Source organism: Pleurodeles waltl, chromosome 10 (genome assembly GCF_031143425.1).
Source record: "Pleurodeles waltl isolate 20211129_DDA chromosome 10, aPleWal1.hap1.20221129, whole genome shotgun sequence".
Taxonomy (NCBI): Eukaryota; Metazoa; Chordata; class Amphibia; order Caudata; family Salamandridae; genus Pleurodeles; species Pleurodeles waltl.
Genome location: NC_090449.1, coordinates 505618343 through 505642078, shown reverse-complemented (window position 1 = coordinate 505642078; position 23736 = coordinate 505618343). Strand labels below are relative to the sequence as shown.

General features: G+C 45.4%; 1 protein-coding gene across 6 annotated transcripts in view; it reads right to left on the bottom strand.

Annotated features, from left to right (window-relative positions):
- Positions 1–23736, bottom strand: part of CCM2 (CCM2 scaffold protein) — a 326059-nt gene that overhangs the window by 143139 nt on the left and 159184 nt on the right. For all 6 annotated transcript variants that reach the window (XM_069210904.1, XM_069210900.1, XM_069210899.1 and 3 more), the window contains one exon: positions 11047–11223. In XM_069210904.1, the coding sequence (XP_069067005.1) occupies positions 11047–11223 (177 nt within the window). The remainder of the gene's footprint in view (positions 1–11046; positions 11224–23736) is intronic.

Sequence of the window (23736 nt, the reverse complement as noted above, 5' to 3'; positions counted from 1 at the left end):
TGGTGAAACGTTAATCACGGGCGGAGGAGAGGGTGGTGGTGTAACTCTTTTCACCACTTTTGGTTGTGGTGCTTGTTCCGTCTGGAACTCCAACCTTCTCTTTCTCCTAATGGGGGGAAGGGTGCTTATTTTTCCTGTCCCCTGCTGAATGAAAATACGTTTTTGCGTATGGTCCGCATCAGTTGCTTGTAGCTCTTCCTCAAACCTATGCTTCTGCATTTGGGAGGTTAGCGAGTGCTCTTCTGTATAAGAGCCTGAAGCTGGGTCGCTTGCAGTTTGTTTCGGCATCGAAACTTTGTCTGCGTGTTTTTTCGGCTCCGAGGTGACTTTTTTCCTTTTCGGGGCCGAAACCTCTCGGCGTCGATCTGTTTCGGTGCCGCTGTCTCGGCGTCGAGCCGTGTCCACACCGGCATCTCGGTGTCGAGGCTTGTCTCCAGCACTTTCTCGGTCCCGAGAAGGCTGCGTGCCGGTGTCTCGACCGGAGTCGGACGATCTCGGCACTGTTTGGGCCTTTTTCGGTGCCGACGGTCGGTCACCGATTTTATGGGTTGAGCCATGGCCTGGTGGCAGTGGCGTCCCCTGGGCCTTGTAAATGTTTCTTTGTGTGGTTTTCGACGTCTTACTCACGGTTTGTGTATCGTCGAATCCTTCGGAGTCTGAGTCTTGGATCGAGAAGGTACCTTCCTCTTCCTGTTCCTCGAACTCCCGTCGGGCTGTCGGTGCGGACGCCATTTGAAGTCTTCTGGCTCGACGGTCTCGGAGTGTTTTTCGGGACCGGAACGCACGACAGGCCTCGCAGGTGTCTTCGCTGTGCTCAGGTGACAGGCACAGGTTGCAGACCAAGTGTTGGTCTGTGTAGGGGTATTTATTGTGGCATTTGGGGCAGAAACGGAACGGGGTCCGTTCCATCGGCGTTCTTCAGCACGCGGTCGGGCCGACCAGGCCCCGACGGAGGATCGAAAAACTACCCCGAAGGGCACCGGAGCTCTTCGATCTTCGATGCGGTGTTGAATCTAAGTATGCCGATCCCGAACGCAACAATACCGACGAAAATCTTCCGAAATTAACTATTTTTTCTGTTCCGAAACTCGGAGCGACAGGAACACGTCCGAACCCGATGGCGGAAAAAAAACAATCGAGGATGGAGTCGACGCCCATGCGCAATGGAGACAAGAGGAGGAGTCACTCGGTCCCGTGACTCGAAAGACTTCTTCGAAGAAAAACAACTTGTAACACTCCGGCCCAACACCAGATGGCGAGCTATTGCAGAACATGCGTATCTACAGCGACAGATGCCATCGAACATTTGATTTCTGTAAATGAAGTAAATAGCATACAATATCTTGTATAGATGCTGTAAGTGGATCAGTGTTTTTAGATTGACATTAGTAGACAAATCTTTTCCACTTGTTGGTGTAACATTGTCTAGTATTAGGTTTGCGTGCTTGTTTAATTACTTCCATATATTCTGATGGAAGCTTTAGGTAACCAAATTCTATGACTTCAGGAGCCAAATCGCTAGATTGAGAGCAGTGGGGTTTGGGTGCCTGATTTGACCTTTGTTCTGTGTTAAGAAAACATGGTCTGTTTGGGAGTTTGAAATGAGGTACAACAGACAGATCTAGGAGTGTTGTGTACCAATGCTGATGTGCCCAGATTGGGGCTATGAGCATCATGGTGAGTGATATTTGACGTAGTTTGCTGACGAGAAAGGGAAGGAGTGGGAGAGGGGGGAAAAGCGTAAGCAAATATCCTTGACCAACTGATCCATAGAGCGTTGCCCTTGGATAGGGGATGTGGGTGTCTGGATGCGAAGTTTTGGCATTTTGTGTTTTCGCTTGTTGCGGATAGGTCTATTTCTGTGTCCCCCACTTTTGAAAGTACTTTTGAAGTACTTGGGAGTGAATCTCCCATTCGTGAGTTTGTTGGTGATTCCTGCTTAGGAGATCTGCCTGCTGATTGTCCATACCGGGAATGTATTGTGCTAATAGATTAATGTGATTGTGAAATGCCCATTTCCATGTTGCTTGGGCTAGCAGGGATAGTTGAGATGAATGTGTCCCGCCTTGTTTGTTGAGGGAATATGTGGTTGTCATGTTGTCTGTTTTTATTAGAACGGTCTTCTGTTTGAGAAGAGGTTGAAATGCTTTTAGGGCAAGAAATACAGCTAATAATTCTAGATGATTTATGTGAAGCTTTTTCTTTTGGCATCCCATTCCCCTTGAATGGTATGATTGTTGAGATGAGCTCCCCAACCTATCATCGATGTGTCTGCAGTAAATATGGTCTGAGGCACAAGGTCTTGAAATGACCGTCCCTTCATTAGATTGCTGAGATTCCACCACTGAAGGGACATATGTGTTTGCTGGTCCATCAACACTAGATCTTGACGTTGACCATGTGCCCGAGACCATTGTTGTGAGAGGCACTGTTATAAGGGACTAATGTTTAGTCTTGCATGTGGAACTATGGCTGTGCCAGATGCCATCATCCCTAGAATTTTCATGATAAATCTTACAGTATATTGTTGATTTGGCTGTATGTGTGGGATGAGATTTTGGAAAGCTTGTATCCTTTGTGTATTTGGATATGCTAGGGCTTTTTGAGTATTTAGAACAGCACCTAGATAAGGTTTTATTTGTGCTGGGTGAAGGTGTGATTTTTGGTAATTGAGAGTGAGCCCTAGTGTATGCAGGGTTTCTATCACATATTGAGTGTGTTGTTGGCATTGTCTAAAATGTCTTGATTTTATTAGCCAATCGTCTAGATATGGAAAGACGTGAATGAGTTGTCTTCTTAAGGCTGATACTACTGCTAGACATTTTGTGAACACTCTTGGAGCGGTTATGCCGAATGGCAAAACTTTGAACTGGTAATGTTTTCCTGCTATGACGAACCTAAGGTATTTTCTCTGAGCTGGATGGATAGGTATATGGAAATACTCATCTTTGAGGTCTAAAGCAGTCATGTAATCTAGGTTTTGTAGTAGTGGAATGACATCTTGGAGAGTTACCATGGGAAAATGTTCTGACAGGATGCATAGATCGGGAGGCCCGAGGTCCAAGATGGGCCTGAGGGTGCCATCTTTTTGGGAATTAGGAAGTATAGTGAGTATACTCCGGTTTCCTCTTGAGAATGTGGAACCAATTCTATTGCTTGTTTTAATAGTAGAGAATGTACCTCTTGTTGCAGCAGAACGTTGTGTTCTGGGGACAATTTGTGGTAACGTGGTGGAATGTTTGGAGGGGTGGAGATTAATTCTAGGCAACAGCCATTGCGGATAATTGATAATACCCAATTGTCTGTGGTGATATTTTGCCAATGAGAGTGGAATTGCTGCAGTCTTCCCCCCACAGGATATGTGTGGAGTGGAGGGGTGGGGTGGGAAGGACGTCACTGCTTGGATGGTGTAGGTTTTGAGGCTTGGAGCTTGCCTCTGTTCCTGAAATATTGTCCTCTCTAGGACCCTCTAAATCCCCGTCTTTGATATTGAGTTTGTTGCCCCTGCTTTGTTTAGGAGGTAGAAGCGTCAGAGGATTGTGGCTTAAATCCTCCTCTAAACTGTGGTCTGCGTAAGGAGCCTCTATATGGTGTGGTATATAACGCGCCCATTGCCTTTGCAGTAACTGAGTGCAGGCAGTAGTGTCTTCTGGTGGAGAAGGTTTGGAGGGGTATAGAGCATGATCATTATCTTGAATGGGATCAGGGTCATAGAGATCCCATGAGTCCACTGTATGTCCATGCGAGTATAATGAGTGTGTTGGAGGAGGCAATGGTGGTGGACTATTGTGAGGTGAAAAAGAAAGCTGTGGAGAGTGGTGAGGAGAAGTAGGGAGAGGTGCTGGTTTCAGCTTTTGTTTCTGCACTTTTGCTGGTGGTTGAGCAGAGTCGAACTCCTCTTGAAAGGCCAGCTTTCTTTTAGTTTTTAAAGGTGGTGCAGAGATGATTCAACCAGTCTCTTTATGTATATGGATTCTTGATTGCCTTTCATCCATAACTACCAATATTGGCTCAATCTCAGTCTCTTCTTCGGAAGCTTTGTGAGATTTTTGCATGGGCTTCGAGATTTGCCTTAGTTTACTCGAAAGTTCTTGTTCCTCTGTGTACGAGGACTTTTTCGGCTCCGAAGTTTGGATCTTTTTCGGTCCCGTAAATGAAGTCGGTTGTTTCAACTCCGAAGCTGGGTGTCAAAATCTCGACTCCGAAGAGTGAGGTCGCTTACTGGAGTCCGAGGTGGAAGTTTTAACCGACTTGCTTGACTCTGAAGTGGCCTTTTTTGGCACTGATACGGAAGGTCGGTCGCCAACAGTCTTTCTTCGGGTCAAACCATGGCCTTCCGGCAGTGGTGTAACCAAGGCCTTTGTTTGTTTTTTTATATGTGGGCGTAGGGTCAGACGTACTCATGTGCTGACCAGCCAAGATGGGTCTATCATCTTCCGATTCTTGCTCAGAGTCGGTGTCTGCGCCTGCTCTTCCTCCAGGACGTCGAGATGTTCAGTGCTTTTCGGCGCCATTTTTAGTCTTCGGGCCCTGCGATCTCTCAAGGTCTTCTTCGATCGAAACTATCAACAGGCTTCGCAATCTTCCTCTTGATGGTCCGGAGAAAGGCACAAATTACAAACCAGATGTTGGTCTGTATATGGGTACTTCGCGTGTCACAGAGGGCAAAATCTAAATGGAGTCCGATCCATCAAGCTTCCCACACGGTGGGCCCGAGTTGGGCGCACGCACCCCAAAGGGCGAAATGAAGATTCCAACGGTACTACTGGTTCGATGCTAGATGCGAAACGCGATCAAAACAATACCAACGATTAATGAAAATGTCACTTACCCAGTGTACATCTGTTTGTGGCATCAGTCGCAGTAGATTCGCATGTTCTGCAATAGCTCGCCATCTGGTGTTGGGCCGGAGTGTTACAAGTTGTTTTTCTTCGAAGAAGTCTTTCGAGTCACGGGACCGAGTGACTCCTCCTTTTGTCTCCATTGCGCATGGGCGTCGACTCTATCCTCGATTGTTTTTCCCCGCAGAGGGTGAGGTAGGAGTTGAATTGTAGTAATAGTGCCCATGCAATGGAGTGACTAAGTATGCACCTATTTAAGGTTGAGATGATACATATATAAATAATTGAAGGTAACTTCCAAACTGCTACAGGCTCCCGGGGAGGCGGGTGGGCACATGCGAATCTACTGCGACTGATGCCACGAACAGATGTACACTGGGTAAGTGACATTTTCAGTTCGATGGCATCTGTCGCTGTAGATACGCATGTTCTGCATAGACTAGTAAGCAGTTATTTCCCCAAAAGCGGTGGATCAGCCTGTAGGAGTGGAAGTAGTCTGAAATAATGTCCTTAATACGGCTTGACTTACTGTGGCTTGTTGTGCGGATAACACGTCTACACAGTAGTGCTTGGTGAATGTGTGAGGCGTAGACCATGTGGCTGCCTTACATATTTCTTGCATTGGGATGTTTCCTAGAAAGGCCATGGTAGCACCTTTCTTTCTGGTTGAGTGTGCCCTTGGTGTAATGGGCAGCTGTCGTTTAGCTTTAAGGTAGCAGATTTGGATGCATTTAACTATCCATCTGGCTATACCTTGTTTTGAAATTGGGTTTCCTGCGTGAGGTTTTTGAAATGCAATAAAGAGTTGTTTAGTCTTTCTGATGTTTTTTGTTCTGTCAATGTAATACATTAATGCTCTTTTGACATCTAATGTATGTAGTGCCCTTTCAGCTACGGTATCTGGCTGTGGAAAGAACACTGGAAGTTCCACTGTTTGATTTAGATGGAACGGTGAAATAACCTTTGGCAAAAATTTAGGATTGGTCCTTAGGACGACTTTATTTTTGTGTAGTTGTATAAAAGGTTCCTGTATAGTAAACGCCTGAATCTCGCTTACTCTTCTTAGGGAAGTAATGGCGATGAGAAATGCCACCTTCCAGGTTAGGAACTGTATGTCGCAGGAGTGCATGGGTTCAAAAGGTGGACCCATAAGTCTAGTTAGGACAACATTTAGGTTCCATGAAGGAACAGGTAGTGTTCTTGGTGGTATAATTCTCCTAAGGCCCTCCATGAATGCTTTAATGACTGGTATTTTATATAGGGAAGTTGAATAGGTAGTTTGCAGGTATGCAGATATTGCTGCAAGGTGAATCTTAATGGAAGAGAAAGCTAGGTTAGATTTTTGTAAGTGAAGCAAGTAACCCACTACCTGTTCTGGAGTTGTGTGTAATGGTTGTATTTGATTAATATGGCAGTAGCAAACAAACCTCTTCCATTTACTTGCATAGCAGTGCCTGGTGGATGGCCTTCTTGCTTGTTTTATGACTTCCATACATTCTTGGGTAAGTTGTAAGTGCCCGAATTCTAGGATTTCAGGAGCCAGATTGCTAGATTCAGCGATGCTGGATCTGGGTGTCTGATCTTTTGGTTGTGCTGTGTCAACAGATCTGGCCTGTTGGGCAATTTGATGCAGGGTACCACTGATAGGTCTAGCAGCGTTGTGTACCAGGGTTGCCTTGCCCAAGTTGGTGCTATCAATATGAGTTTGAGTTTGCTTTGACCGAGTTTGTTTACCAGGTAAGGAAGGAGAGGGAGAGGAGGAAAAGCGTAAGCAAATATCCCTGACCAGTTCATCCATAGGGCATTGCCTTGGGATTGTTTGTGTGGGTATCTGGATGCGAAGTTTTGGCATTTTGCGTTCTCCCTTGTCGCAAACAAGTCTATCTGAGGTGTTCCCCAGAGTTTGAAATAAGTGTTCAGAATTTGGGGGTGAATTTCCCATTCGTGGACCTGTTGGTGATCTCGAGAGAGATTGTCTGCGAGTTGATTTTGTATCCCTGGTATAAACTGTGCAATTAGGCGAATTTGGTTGTGAATTGCCCAATGCCAAATTTTTTGTGCTAGCAGGCTTAACTGCGTGGAGTGCGTCCCCCCCTGCTTGTTTAGATAATACATTGTTGTCATGTTGTCTGTTTTGACGAGAATGTATTTGTGAACTATTATTGGTTGGAAAGCTTTTAGTGCTTGAAAAACTGCTAGAAGTTCTAGGTGATTGATATGCAGTTTTGTTTGATGTACGTTCCATTGTCCTTGTATGCTGTGTTGATCGAGGTGTGCTCCCCACCCTGTCATGGAAGCATCTGTTGTTATTACGTATTGTGGCACTGGGTCTTGGAAAGGCCGCCCCTTGTTTAAATTTATGTTGTTCCACCACAGAAGCGAGAGGTAAGTTTGGCGGTCTATTAACACCAGATCTAGAAGGTGACCCTGTGCTTGAGACCACTGTGATGCTAGGCATTGTTGTAAGGGCCTCATGTGCAGTCTTGCGTTTGGGACAATGGCTATGCATGATGACATCATGCCTAGGAGTTGTAATACCATCTTTGCTTGTATCTTTTGTGTTGGATACATGCGTTGTATGATGGTGTTGAAATTTTGAATTCTTTGTGGACTTGGAGTGGCTACTCCTTTTGATGTGTCTATTATGGCTCCCCGGTATTGTTGTACCTTGCGTGGCAGAATTTTGGATTTTGTGAAATTGACGGTGAACCCTAGTTTGAAGAGGGTTTGTATAATATGATTTGTGTGATTTGAGCACTCTATTAACGAATGGGCCTTGATTAGCCAGTCGTCTAGATATGGGAACACATGTATCTGCTGCCTTCTTATGTGTGCTGCGACTACCGCTAGACATTTGGTAAAGACTCTTGGTGCGGTTGTTAATCCGAAAGGCAGTACCTTGAATTGGTAATGTATTCCTTTGAATACAAACCTTAGGTATTTCCTGTGCGATGGGTGTATTGGTATATGGAAATAAGCATCCTTGAGGTCTAAAGTTGCCATGTAGTCGTGCAGCTTTAGCAATGGCAATACTTCTTGTAGTGTGACCATGTGGAAGTGGTCTGATTTGATGAAAGTGTTCACTACTCTGAGGTCTAGGATTGGTCTCAGTGTTTTGTCCTTCTTTGGTATCAGAAAGTACAGTGAGTAAACTCCTGTGTTTATTTGTGTGTTTGGCACGAATTCGATTGCATTCTTTTGCAATAGTGCCTGCACTTCTATCTCCAGGAGATTGGAATGGTGTGTTGTTAAATTTTGTGCTTTTGGTGGTATGTTTGGAGGGAAGTGTAGAAATTCTATGCAATAACCATGTTGGATAATTGCTAGAACCCAAGTGTCTGTAGTGATTTTCTCCCATGCTTTGTAATAATGACCTATTCGTCCCCCCACTGGTGTTGTGTGGAGGGGGTGAGTGACATGTGAGTCACTGTTTAGTAGTAGGGGTTTTGGGGCTTTGGAATCTTCCTCTATTTCTAGGGAATTGCCCTCCTCTATATTGTCCCCGAAAACCTCCTCTATACTGTCCCTGGTAACTGGACGGTGTGGCTTGTGAGGTGCTGGCTTGTGTGCTTTGACCCCGAAACCCCCCTCGAAAGGGCGTTTTACGGAATGTGCTGTAATTCCCTCTGCTCTGCGGGGAGTAGAGTGCGCCCATGGCTTTGGCAGTGTCCGTATCTTTTTTGAGTTTCTCAATCGCTGTGTCCACTTCTGGACCGAACAGTTCTTTTTCATTAAAAGGCATATTGAGAACTGCTTGTTGAATCTCTGGTTTAAATCCAGACGTTCGGAGCCATGCATGCCTTCTGATAGTTACAGATGTATTAATTGTCCGTGCAGCTGTATCTGCAGCGTCCATGGAGGAGCGGATCTGGTTGTTGGAGATGGCCTGTCCCTCCTCAACCACTTGTTTTACCCTATTTTGTAAGTCCTTGGGCAGATGTTCAATGAGATGTTGCATCTCGTCCCAGTGGGCTCTGTCATAGCGCGCAAGTAGTGCCTGGGAGTTCGCGATGCGCCACTGGTTTGCAGCTTGTGCTGCGACTCTTTTACCAGCTGCATCAAACTTGCGGCTTTCTTTATCTGGGGGTGGTGCATCTCCAGATGTGTGAGAGTTGGCCCTTTTCCTAGCTGCTCCTACAACGACAGAGTCTGGTGGCAGCTGTGTAGTGATGAAAACCGGGTCCGTAGGAGGCGGCTTATACTTTTTTTCTACCCTTGGTGTGATTGCCCTACTTTTAACCGGCTCCTTAAAGATGTCTTTTGCGTGCCGGAGCATACCAGGGAGCATAGGCAGGCTTTGGTATGAGCTGTGGGTGGAGGAGAGTGTGTTGAATAAGAAATCATCCTCGACCTGTTCTGAGTGGAGGCTTACGTGGTGAAATTGTGCTGCTCTAGCCACCACCTGAGAGTACGCGGTGCTGTCTTCTGGTGGAGATGGCTTCGTAGGGTATGCCTCCGGACTGTTATCTGACACTGGGGCGTCGTATAGGTCCCATGCGTCCTGATCTTGGTCACCCTGGCTCATGGTGGTGTGAGCTGGGGAGTGTGATGGAGTTTGTGCTGGTGAAACGTCAATCACGGGCGGAGGAGAGGGTGGTGGTGTAACTCTTTTCACCACTTTTGGTTGTGGTGTTTGTTCCGTCTGGAACTCCAACCTCCTCTTTCTCCTAATGGGGGGAAGGGTGCTTATTTTTCCTGTCCCCTGCTGAATGAAGATACGCTTTTGCGTATGGTCCACATCAGTTGCTTGTAGCTCTTCCTCAAACCTATGCTTCTGCATTTGGGAGGTTAGCGAGTGCTCTTCTGTATAAGAGCCTGAAGCTGGGTCGCTTGCAGTTTGTTTCGGCATCGAAACTTTGTCTGCGTGTTTTTTCGGTTCCGAGGTGACTTTTTTCCTTTTCGGGGCCGAAACCTCTCGGCGTCGATCTGTTTCGGTGCCGCTGTCTCGGCGTCGAGCCGTGTCCGCACCGGCATCACGGTGTCGAGGATTGTCTCCAGCACTTTCTCGGTCCCGAGAAGGCTGCGTGCCGGTGTCTCGACCGGAGTCGGACGATCTCGGCACTGTTTGGGCCTTTTTCGGTGCCGACGGTCGGTCACCGAATTTATGGGTCGAGCCATGGCCTGGTGGCAGTGGCGTCCCCTGGGCCTTGTAAATGTTTCTCTGTGTGGTTTTCGACGTCTTACTCACGGTTTGTGTATCGTCGAATCCTTCGGAGTCTGAGTCTTGGATCGAGAAGGTACCTTCCTCTTCCTGTTCCTCGAACTCCCGTTGGGCTGTCGGTGCGGACGCCATCTGAAGTCTTCTGGCTCGACGGTCTCGGAGTGTTTTTCGGGACCGGAACGCACGACAGGCCTCGCAGGTGTCTTCGCTGTGCTCAGGTGACAGGCACAGGTTGCAGACCAAGTGTTGGTCTGTGTAGGGGTATTTATTGTGGCATTTGGGGCAGAAACGAAACGGGGTCCGTTCCATCGGCGTTCTTCAGCACGCGGTCGGGCCGACCAGGCCCCGACGGAGGATCGAAAAACTACCCCGAAGGGCACCGGAGCTCTTCGATCTTCGATGCGGTGTTGAATGTAAGTACGCCGATCCCGAACGCAACAATACCGACGAAAATCTTCCGAAATTAGCTAATTTTCCGTTCCGAAACTCGGAGCGACAGGAACACGTCCGAACCCGATGGCGGAAAAAAAACAATCGAGGATAGAGTCGACGCCCATGCGCAATGGAGACAAAAGGAGGAGTCACTCGGTCCCGTGACTCGAAAGACTTCTTCGAAGAAAAACAACTTGTAACACTCCGGCCCAACACCAGATGGCGAGCTATTGCAGAACATGCGTATCTACAGCGACAGATGCCATCGAACATAGGTTTTCTAAGGTTTTCCGATTCGAAATCTCAGAATGAGAGGAAACACGTCCGAACCAGACAGAGGAAAGAAAACACTCTCACAATGGAGTCAATGCCCATGCGCACTGTAACCGAGAGGAGGAGTCACTCGATCCCGTGTCTTCGAAGAAAAACAACTTGTAACACTCCAAGCCCAACACCAGATGTCAGAAGAGCTATGCATAGCATGTGAATCTGCAGCTACACATGCAATCGAATATATATATATATATATATATACACACACACACACACACACATATATATATATACACACAGCGAGAGAGGGAAAACAAGGGCATAGAATAGTACGCTCACCTTGACTTCTTTCTCAATGTAGTCATTCAGCAGGATATCCGGTTCCACACGATGCTCTGTCTGTGAGAGGGACACTGTATGGAGGGCCCGTCGTTCTGTCACCTTCTCCTGCGCTTTCTTGTCACGACCCTTCTCTCCTTTCAGGAAGACTCTTTTGAATGGAGACACTATCCCAGGCTGCGGGGAAGGATATGAAGCACTAAGTGAAAGTGTAATTTTTAAGACTGGCGCAAAAAACACATTTTATAATATTCTTGCCAACATGCTGATAAAATCAAGGCACTGGTGTGAAGCCTTTTCAGTCAGCATTGTGCTTTACAATGTAGTGCTGTTCACAATTTAAAGAGGTACATTCCACCATCACAGATCCCAACTGACCTCCAATTGTAAACATTTTCTTCTACTACGCTGGCACATTCAGGTAAGAACACAAAGCAAGGTTTGGAATAGACATACCTTTTTCACAGAAGCCTATCAGGAATATTAAATAGATTCACACTTATTTCCCCAACAGATATATGAATGCTAAATCATGAACCAACAGGCCATCCTCTCACCTACCACTAGGAATTGCTGACCGGTTGTGGGGGACCACAAACAGATATTTTTAAGAGCCATTCCCGTACAGAGGTGTACACTTGTTACTGTGTAGTCATGACACTCGTCAAGCAAGCTAAATTACCACTCATGAATAGTCAGCGCAACAAAGGCCTGAAGTATGAAGGGGTTCTACTCATTCTGTGACTATTGGGAAATGTGCTGATAAACAATAACAAAATGGTTACTTACCTGTAGGTGTGTGTATAAATAAACTTTATTTCAGCCATAAGGCCATAAAAGCTACTTTTGTAACAGGCATCCAATATTTTGTTATCATTATAAATATACAGCATATTAAAAGTGGTGTACATTTCCAGGAAGAATCCTATACAATCATTCTCGAACATTGCATGATTCTGTATTGAAAAGCAAAAGACGACCATGGTCAAAAACCTATGTGAGTTCACCATGACCTACGATAATATCTATGCGTATTCTTCAGACCATAGATTACCATGATGAATTGGTATAGAAAAACAATTCATTTTCTGAAAAGTCACTATGTCGCTACCAGTAGCAATTTAAAAATAAGTAGAAGTGGCTTCCAGTGATTGCTGTTGCTATGATCATACAAAAGAAAAATCGATTACTGAAGAGTGAAAAATAAAATACAGTTGAGTACAATGCAAAAGCACAGTTTGAATATATTTTGGTCAGTGAGCTAAAATATGGTAAAAAGAGCCAAAGGAATGGTCTCAGATGACCCAGGCTAATGATCATTGTCCCTTGGCTCGGCTAATTCATCAACAGTTCAATGCTTTGTCACTTAATTCAATAAAATCATCAAGTTGGGTCAACATTTAGAATCTATCAATCTAAAAGCATTTTCAATTTAAAAATATCATTAAATACACTCCTCTTTGGAATAACAACGAGAATAACAGCAAAATCTACAAAGGGACTTAAGGATACGTGAGAGGCAGAGCCTTGGTTTGGGGGAAGACGATCAAACCTCACCGGGCATTCAGCCCTCTAGGGCTATCCTATTTGCTCTGAGCCTCCAAGCACAGTGGTGGGACCCTGAGGTGGCAAATACAATCTGCTACTCTGTGTCACATCTTAGCAACCTGTAGGCCTCCCAATAGTGTGCTATACCCATATTTTTACACACTGGTTTGATCCACCTTGTCTATGGCTGGGCATATCCTGGGCAGAAGAATAGAAAGCGCTCTGCGGACTTGGAAGACAATGGACAGACGGGGTAGTTATGAGTTGACAGGGTGCTTGTATCCCATCTGCCCGTTGATGACTTTAGAGGAGGGTCTTATCCTTAACTTAACATACAAACTCTTAGCCTGCCAGGATTTGATCCTGTCCAAGTAGGACTCAAACATAGGTGAGCATTTAAAATGCAGGAAATTGTCTGCAATGCTCACCTCTTTTACATTATTCCAAGAGCTAACCAATAAAGTTTCCCAGAGCCATACGTCCTCCATTTTGATGGCTACACATGACTGTTTGATCTTTTTAAGCCATAGGTTTTTATCCAGCACAATTATTTGGGATAAGGTATCCCTACAGGGTACAAACTCTGATGTAGTCCAGAGCCGTACCCAGCAGAAGAGTGATTTCAGGAGGGTCAACAAGTTCACCTTGTTCACTGCCAGATCGATGCCTAAAAGTAGCAAAGGGGTTCTTGAAGGCAGGCAGAGCAGTGATCAAACAACCTTATTTTTAGTTTGGATTAAGGGAGTCAGGCTGGCACAGCCCCAAATCTCTGATCCATATATGGTCCCCACCACGGCAATAGCCCTATAAACTTCTAGCACCGCTGTGAGTGGTCTTATGCTTCCTTACTACAGCAGATGCCCTTTGATGTAATACAGCTTTGCTGTTTGCTATTTGGCGGGCCCAGGACAAATTGCCAACTAATCTAACGATCAATCAATCAAAATGGACCACTTGCTCCAGTGGCACCACCTCCACCTCAACTCTGCTTCTAAAATAGTGGTGAGTATTCAATGAGATAAATTTATATTTAGTGGATTTATTTCTAGTCCCAAAAGGCAAAACGATCCAGGAGTGACTGAAGTCTCATAAAGGTCCAAGAAACGAGCAGTGTATTGTCTACAAACTCAGGATCGGGGTACTTTTGTTTGCAGATTTGAGCGCATTATGCCTACAATCACTCTGCCAATCGACCACTCCATTATTATACAGGTTAAACAATGTGGGGGCAAGGACACACCCTTGCCTTACTTCACAAGTTACCTTTATCTTTGTGTAAGGTCACCCCACTCTACATCCCACCTGACTTGTTCATATGTTTCAAGGTGCAAAACCCTCAGCATTCTCAGGAGGTCTCCTGGAATACAATAATCCTCCAAACCCCTCACAGGGACCACTTCAAATGCAGTCCTCGGGTCCATGAAGGCTGCCAGAAGAAATAGTTCTGAAGCCTGAAGAGCTTTCTGGATTCAATGCTGGGCATCTCTTCCGCCATCTAGTGGTTTTTGTCCTAGTGAGTCCTAGTGAGTTTTGTCCTTCTCTTATATATTTTTTTTTTCCTTGAGTGTGGTCATTGTCAACCACTATTTGGAAGTAAGTCCATCCCCTGTGTGACGCCAGACAGCGCCCTTGAAGTTCCTGTGCAAGGTCACCATCTTCAGAATCTTTTTTTTCTCCTGGAGTCTGACCTATTTGAAACTTCCTTTGTTATGAAGTATTGCTCAGCATGCCTGTTTGCTTTTACCTCCATTTCCATGGGAGCAGATGGGTCACATGGGAATACAGAAAACTATTCAGGCTGCACAACTACTTCTCCTCTGCAGCATGAATCTTTTTCTGTGTTCACATGGTGTGTGTAGGAAGTTGGCTCTGTATGCACTATTTCAAAGTGAGAAATAGTGTGCACAGGGTCCCCCTTAGAGGTAAGATAGTGGCAAAAAGAGAATTATAATGCTCTATTTTGTGGTAGTGTGGTCGAGCAGTAGGCTTATCAGAGGGTAGTGTTAAGCATTTGTTGTACACACACAGGCAATAAATGAGGAACACACACTCAAAGACTTTATTCCAGGCCAATTGGTTTTTATATACAAAAATATATTTTCTTAGTTTATTTTAAGAACCACATGTTCAAGATTTACAAGTAATACTTCAAATGAAAGGTATTCCAGTCAGGTATTCTAGGAACGTTGAATAATCACAATATCATGTACAGTTTTGACAAAAATGGCAATAAGCTATTTTAAAAGTGGACACTGCAAAAATCAACAGTTCCTGGGGGAGGTAAGTAATTGTTAAGCTCACAGGTAAGTAAAACACTTACAGGGTTCAAAGTTGGGTCCAAGGTAGCCCACCGTTGGGGGTTCAAGGCAACCCCAAAGTTACCACACCAGCAGCTCAGGGCCGGTCAGGTGCAGAGGTCAAAGTGGTGCCCAAAACACATAGGCTTCAATGGAGAACAGGGGTGCCCCGGTTGTTTCTTTGTCGCAAGAAAGTTGCAGATTGTTTAACACGGCTGCTGTTCACTGGAGTTTCTTGGTCCTTGGTTGCAGGGCAGTCCTCTGAGGCTTCAGAGGTCGCTGGTTCCAGTTGGATGCGTCTCTGTTGCAGTTTTCTTTGAAGTTGGGAGACAGGCCGGTAGGGCTGGGGCCAAAGCAGTTGTCGTCTCCGTCTTCACTGCAGGGCTTCAGGTCAGCCGTCCTTCTTCTTGTTAAGGTTGCAGGAATCTCGTTTCCTAGGTTCTGGGGGCCCCTAAATACTGAATTTAGGGGTATGTTTAGGTCTGGGAGAGCAGTAGCCAATGGCTACTGTCCTTGAGGGTGGCTACACCCTCTTTGTGCCTCCTCCCTGTGGGGAGAGGGCACATCCCTAATTCTATTGGGGGAATCCTCCATCCACAAGATGGAGGATTTCTAAAAGTAAGAGTCACCTCAGCTCAGGACACCTTAGGGACTGTCCTGACTGGTGGGTGACTCCTCCTTGTTTTCCTAATTATCTCCTCCAGCCTTGCTGCCAAAAGTGGGGGCAGTGGCCGGAGGGGCGGGCATCTCCACTAGCTGGGATGCCCTGTGGTGCTGTAACAAAGGGGGTGAGCCTTTGAGGCTCACCGCCAGGTGTTACGTGTTCTTGCAGGGGGAGATGAGAAGCGCCTCCACCCAGTACAAGATTTGTTCCTGGCCACAGAGTGACAAAGGCACTCTCCCTATGTGGCCAGCAACATGTTTGGTGTGTGGCAGGCTGGCAAAAACTAGTCAGCTTAAACTGGAAGTCGGGTATGTTTTCAGGGGGCATCTCTAAGATGCCCTCTGGGTGTATTTTACAATAAATTGCACACTGGCATCAGTGTGCATTTATTGTGCTGAGACGTTTGATACCAAACTTCCCAGTTTTCAGTGTAGCCATTATGGTGCTGTGGAGTTTGTGCATGACAAACTCCCAGACCATATACTCTTATGACTACCCTGCACTTACAATGTCTAAGGTTTTGCTTAGACACTGTAGGGGCATAGTGCTCATGCACATATGCCCTCACCTGTGGTATAGTGCGACCTGCCTTAGGGCTGTAAGGCCAGCTAGAGGGGTGACTTACCTATGCCACAGGCAGTGTGAGGCTGGCATGGCACTCTGAGGGGAGTGCCATGTCGATTTAGTCATTTTCTCCCCACCAGCACACACAAGTTGTGAAGCAGTGTGCATGTGCTGAGTGAGGGGTCTCCAGGGTGGCATAAGACATGCTGCCGTCCTTAGAGACCTTCCCTGGCATCAGGGCTCTTGATACCAGGGGTACCAGTTATAAGGGACTTACCTGGGTGTCAGGGTTGTGCCTGACAAAGGTACAGTTTAGGGAAAGAACACTGGTGTTGCGGCCTGGTTAGCAGGGACGCAGCACACTTTCAAGTCATAACTTAGCCTCAGCAAAGGCAAAAAGTCAGGGGGTAACCATGCCAAGGAGGCATTTCTTTACAGTGTGCATCGGTTTACAAAGGAATGTTATGTTCCTTTGGCAAGCTGAGTTGAAATATGGGTACGCTGGACAACAGGTGATATACCACTCTCCGTCCCACCTGTGCTTCTAGTTTATCTGAATGTTCACACAGTAGTGTTTTGTGACAGTGTGTGGATGACCAAGTTGAGGCCATACAGACATCACCAATGGGTAATGTTTGTTAGGAATGCTAAGAGTGTCTCCATTTTCCTGACTCGATTGTGCCCTGGCCCATGTGGGTAAGGGTTTTCCTGCCCTTATGAAGCAGGTTTGGATAGCTTCCACTATTCGTCTTGCAATTGTCCCCTTTGTTACTGGTGTGTCCTTGCTTTGCCTGGCAAAGAAGATGAAGAATTGGCTCCCTTTCCGAAGCGTCTTTGTCTCCTGTAGGTGCTTTTTGCACCTCCAATGTGTGCAGTGCACTTTCGGCTTGCAACCTTGCATCCAAGAAAAAAACTGGCAGTTGAGATGTTTTAGCAAGTGTGGATTTGCGATACCACCTTTGGTAGAAACTGTGGGTTTGTTAGCAGGACTTTTGTCCTTGTGGATTTGAAGGTATGGTTCTTGCATTGTATTGCTCATAGCTCACTGACACTGAAGTGACGTGATCGCTACTAGGAATGCTGCATTTACAGTAAAAAAAAAAAAACTTCAGCTTCATTTTCTGCATTGGCTCAAATGCTCTGTCATCAGCTGTCTGAGTACTGTGTTTAGGTTCCACAATTGTGTCAGTGCTGTTCTTGATGGAGCCACTCATTTTGATCTCTTCAGGAACACCTTTTCACTACCGGAAGTATGAAGAGGCTGTTCCCTGTTGTTCCTCTTGTGTATAGGACTATGGCAGCCAAATGGACCTTTAATGATGCATAGGTCAGGCCGTTGTCCAGTACCATGCTCTGTCCTTGTCTCCATTTTTTTTTGTAGCACATATCTGTGTAGCACTTTCTAGTGCTTGGCTTCCTAGCTTCCTTCAGGATTTCCATTGTCCTGGAGGGCAGTTGTAGGTGTCTCAACACTAGGTATTCAGGAGCCAAGCTGCTAGATTGAGTGTAGCTGGCTCAGGTTGGCACACCCTACCATTTTGCATAGCTAACAGGTCCTGTGTTGGTTTGATTGGGATGGCCTGTCCTCTGGAAATTTCTAGTGGGTCCAAATAACATGTCAGTTATCTGACCTTGTCCAGTACCCTTAGGTTTAGAAGAATCTGTGGAAAGGCGTATGCAAATCTCCCTGACCCATCTACCAAGAGGGCACTCCACTCAGATTGCCGGTATGGGAAGTGGGTGTGAAGTTTTGGCATTTTGCATTTTCTGGACTTGTGAAAAGTGCTTTGCTTGGAGTGACTCAGTGTCTGAATATGTTGTCTAGTAATTACTGCTTTATCCTGTTATTCCTAGTGCAGCTACAGGGTCAAGGGCACCTCTGTGTCTGCCTGATTATACTCTGTAGTTCCTGAAGTGTGGCAGGTGGAAAAGTGTGGCACAATGGTTAGAGCGGCAGACCCTGATACAGAGATCTGGCCCGGGACCAGGGTTCAATTCCCGCCTCAGTGTGTCTCGGGCTCAATTCCCTTGGACCAGATCATTCTCGCCTTGGTGCCTAACCTAATTAATTGGTCCCACTCTGTAACTCTGGGCAATAGCTTGCTTAATCTCCACAACAGCCCTGACAGCGCTTGGATGCCTGGCTTCACCCTGGGGGTTGCCCAGGAGTGGGCACCTCACAGGGAAAAGCCAGGAGGGGTTCCACAGCGGTATGCGTACAGCGCCTTGAGACCCTAACAGGCGAGTAGTGCGCTATACAAGTGCGAAGTTTACGTTTGTCGGAATATGAAAGTCATTCAAGGAGTCAAACACCTTTTTTCTCTGAAGAAGAGTGCCATTTCTGCCTCGAGCCTTTGTTTTTGTGTTCAACCTCAATGGTTTCTTTTTTGGCACTGTGGGTGGAAGAGGTCTTTCTTTTCGGCCCTACTGGCACAATAGGCAACAAATTATTAACAGGAGTTAATTTATGAATCGTAGACAGCACACGCCCAGAGAACCCTTACAAAATATCTGCGCAGGGCAACATCAAAATGCTTTCATAAGGAATGTAGTACAGCCCATTAGGTTACTTTGGCTTTCTAGCAAATGCAGACATCGGTGTGATTTGCATTCATATCTCTAATTGGACTTATCTACGACAGAATAACCCAGGCCTGCAATAGAATGACACGTTGATAGTAAGGCAAAGTTCATAAGGCAAAGTGTAAGTTGGAAGAAACATTAGCGTGTAATGTTTTTGAAGCATACATACCCATGTGAATATTACGCTGTGTAGAGGGTGTAAGGAGTAGTTGGTGTTAAGCCTCAGAAAAACAGACTATGAAATATTAGCTCTGAATTAAGATAGGAAATGAATTAATCTTTTGAATAATGGACTGAAGTGCTACCATATCTCAAGACCCTACATCATGCAGAACACCTTAAAGCTGGTGAAATGAAAAGATGCAGAACGAACATATAATGACCATGTGCAGAAATTCTACAGTTAGGTTTCTTATTTATAAACACAAAGCAACCAATAAGAGGTATAAGACCTGATGATGCAGCTGCATTTATCTCCAAACAGACATACACCCAGAGCAGAGATTAGCAATTATCAGCCTACACAGATTGCTTTTTAGGTCTCACCTAAAACAGCGCAGGTGCTGTTGCTTGCGAGCCATTTTGTTAGTTTACAGGGTGCTTATACCCCCCTCACATTCCTTGCCATTGATCACTCTTATTTCCTTCCTTCTCTTTGGTCAGCACATGCCAGCTTCACTTCCTCTTCGTGGGTTTGTCCCTCCTTTTCAGCACGGCCCAAGGAGTCGAAACAACAGCAGTAGAATTAATGCAGAAACCTGTTTGCACAACCACTCCTACTCTGATCTGTTGCAGCAGTTGTCCATCTAAGAACAATTCCTGGTGAAGACATGACTATTTTCTCGTCAAGGAGTGAAGAGATTGTGAGCCAAGGATGCATTAAAAAACAGGATAAGATGAGGGATTAACACAAATACCCCGACGCAAAGGGATAGAAAGAAAATCAAACTTACATTCTACCTCTTAATCAAATAGTTATTAACTGTTGTCCAAGAAATAATTCAGTAATCGTGATAACTTTTAGTAGATTAATAAAATCAACATAAAGATGGTGGAGTACTTTAGCATGCAAGTTCACACAGGTCAAACTGGAAGAAGAGGCATTCATTTAAGTATTTATTTTGTTCAAAAAGTTTTTCCAAAGTGATGAGTCTACCTCCTAACTACTTGAAGGCCCTTCCATGTTAGGGGAAGGAGCGCATCTCATGCACTGGTCTTTGGGAGCCAGTCCTTCTGAGCCTAATACATAATTTTGCCAAGAGTGAAAACGAACAGTACAGGCTTCGATCGACTACAGAACCTTTGAAGTCTCCTTTACATCTGTGGTGTTCATAAAGCACTAGGGCTCATTCTGAGGGCTCCAGTAAGCTCCCCATGCCATTTTAGGATTTGGGGGTTCCTGATAAAGTTATAGTTTTCCCTTCTCCGATAGTTTAGCATGCACTCTGAACTGGAGGCAGATACGTTCCTGCCCCGGACAGGTGGGAGCTCACTTACTAAATAGGGGCCTAAATATTGTCTAGGGGCTTCTGTGGCATCATTTTCTCCTTGGACAGAGGTGGAATCTCTGTGATGTACGAAAGAATTCACATCCAACCCTTTTTGGGGTCTGGAGCACAAAAACAAACGGATCATCTAGGGACAGAAATGTCCCATGCTCTGCCACCTAGGGTTAGGGAAGGATTGCCTGGACTCCTCTCTGCATGTATGCAACATTCTACGCCTTTATGTAAACAGCTACCGCAACAAAGTGCAACTGATACTCCAGCAAAGTGAGGGCTGGAACTGGTACTTACTTGCTCACGGATCCATATTGCTGTTGGCAGGGAAGTACTGCTGCTACAGCTTCTCTGTGGGCAACCTACTGCACGCATCATCACCTTCAGACATCAGCCAGTTTTACCCCTTTTGCACATGCAATTTTTCTGGTGCCGCACCCGAAGTAGTTGCTACTAGCGACACTAAGATACCTTGTAATAACTAAAACTAACACAAAAGTGAATGACTGGTGGAAATCTTGCAAAGATCTAAGCAACAAGTAATCGTTCGAGCCCCATAATAATTAACAATGGTTGAGATCAATTCAATCATTCCATCCATTATTTTTCTCTTAGTGTGATGCTCTAAGTGCAGCGGGTATGGCTACGTGGATCCCGGGCTCACTTGTGCCATGGCATCCAAGCTGCTACACGTTCCTGGGGAGGACCAACAAAACTGAAAGTGGTCTAGGCCAACTTGTGTTCTCATTCAGAGAGCGTGGCCCGGCAGGTCGGGCTCGACTGCTGCTACTGAAGCAGAGCCAAGGCAGACTTGCATATTATTTCTCTGTTTCTGGATGAGCCGAGTGGGCCAATAAACGATGGACAGGAATGCACCCCAGAGTAATTACCAGCGGATCAGATTATTTCCAGCATCCAATATTTTTTGTTACATTCACACATACATCTATGTCTGAGCTAAAACTAAAAAGGTGAAAGTGAAGGAATACTTTTTTTAAAATATAATACTAAAAACACAAACGCAAGAATTTAATGTTCTATGGGCCAAGAAAACTGTCACCCAGGGGGTTTTCAAATGGAATTAAAATCTTACCGAGTTGGAGTAGACACATCTATCTCAACATAAGAAAACACTGAAACAGTTCTAAATCTTATTTTACCAATGTGAACAACCCATATGTTACAAGACGATACATGTTTGTTTGAGCCTTAATATTCAAGTAGCAACTCGAGTAATCCGAGTTAAAACGTGTCCGCCCTTTACAGCCATTCAAAATTAGCAACTGCTGCTAGAAAATTTCAATTTCTGCAGCTAATCCATTTTTTGCTAATAGTCCTTTTGGACGTGGTTACTTCTACCATCCAGACTGGTATGGGAGGTGCCTTCAGGCATCTCATATTTTTGTCACAACTGAAATTATATCCACCTGAAACTGCAAAACATTTTAGCAGGTTCCAGCCTTGACCTACCATGAGCTAACATGAGCATTTGCAACGAGTATTTTGTATCTAATTTTAACCTAATCTTATCGTCTTGATGCTACCCACTCATTTGGGTTTTAATAAATATTGGATTTTATTTTAAGAACTATAGTAAGACTAGTTTACATTGCAATGGTTTTTATTAATTGGCAATAAAGATTTCATTCAACATGAAATTATGTAAATCCGTTAACTGACGCTGAGGAGTTGTGCTTTTATTTGGCGAAATGGCATTCATCCCACAAAGATGCCAGCCGAGGGCCTGCGGGGGTGCAGAAGGTGGGCTCCATGGGCTGACAAAATATATCCCTTTTAAAGCAACCCTCTAAGTATAATGAAGGCATTGTGTAGGCCCATTGTCTTCTGCCCATTCAAAACTGCTTGTAGACAGGTTTTAACTATTATCCTGCTAACACACTATTGGGCTAGGCGGGTGACGCACGATGTCTCTTTTCCTGGGTTAACACATCCCGTTCACAACACCTATTAAGCAGTCGGGGCGTAGCAGCAGAAAGCAATGCCTGTCTCAGTATGCGTGGGACACTTTCCCTTCACTGGCAGTAGCAGAGGTCCACTATGTAAGAAAGCATGTGGTATACAGTTGAAAGGACCACCAACAAAGGCGTTATTCTTTTTTGTCCCACAGCTGCTGTGGCCTTTGTTTAGGTCACCCGCCCGATGCTGCTGGTGACAAGCCGGTTCCATGCACAACGATACCATCACACAGGTCTTTCACAGCATCAATGGCTGAAGGGGCCCGCTGGAAAAGGGACGACAGAGTCCAAGAACTCGCTCTCCAAGAAGGAAATTAGAGCTAATACAGCCATATGAAAAGCACAAACTGAACTCGGCGAAGATGACATCACTCCTTTCACAAACCGTTCTTTCAATGACCCTGCGGGAAGCTATCCCGCGAGGCTGCTCTATTTGTGGAAATGAATGGCCTCCGCCTGGACCGCGCCCTGACGCTATTGGAAGCAGATGCTGGGTCGTCCTTTCTGGTCTCACACATCTGGGCGGACCGAGGGAATGCTCGCGATGCCTAGCGCCGGCGCAGAGCTCTGCCAGGGAAAGTTTTCTGTTTTTCCTTCCTGTTTTGGGACTGTGAAGGGATCAGCAAGATAAACACAAAGGCACCGAATGTAGACTTTTCTTTTTCCAAAACACGTACACCCGAGGCAGAGCGCCTCGCCATATTAACTCTCTGCAGCCGACCCATAGCATCACAGTAAAATAAGCAGAAGTACATCTGAAAGGCATTTGATAAAATAAAATAAAAAAACACAAATGTAGAAAACACGTTTTTGAGAATACGTTTAAAAGCTTCATGGTAGGGCCTGCCCTTCTCCCTTCACCATCTTATATTGTCCAAAGTCAATAAACCGATTGTAAAAATATCGGAACCCATGACAGACTCTTGATACTTACCTCACCATCCATCTCAACTCCCAAGATGGCCGGAGAAGGCGTCACAGGCTCAGTTCTATCGCGTGTGCGTAGTCTCCAGCTGACATACTGACTTCACCTGAGGACAGACAGCACGCTTTGTCCCCACTGCTACTTTGAAGAGGCATGGATAAAAGTCAGTCAAAATTCTCGAGTAATTGAGCCGGAATTAGAAACCACATCTTCCTTCTCTAAAAACAGGCGTTGTAAGTCAGTGTAACATGCAACTAAAAAGATCAAATTTCTATGAGAGTGAGAAAGAAAGGGCAAAGTTCAGTTCTATCGTACTAACCACTTCAGTCGAGGTGGCCTTGCAGCTAAAGGAGGCATCAACGTCATACCTGTCAATGCCTTGAGTGAAAAATGCGGATGGAGCCAGAAGTTTAAGAGGGTCATTTCAACAAGATGAAAGGAGAATGAACACTTTTTTTGGAAGGTGGTATAGATCTGAAATGCAGGTGACCCCTTTAAAGTCTACATAGGCGTTTTATTAGTCAGGTAGGGGAATTTAAGTAAAAAGAGGCCGACACCTGCCAAATGCAATTAAGCCGGGACTCACAGCCAGTGAGAACAGGCTGTAACGTTTAGACGAAGGGAACATTCTCCT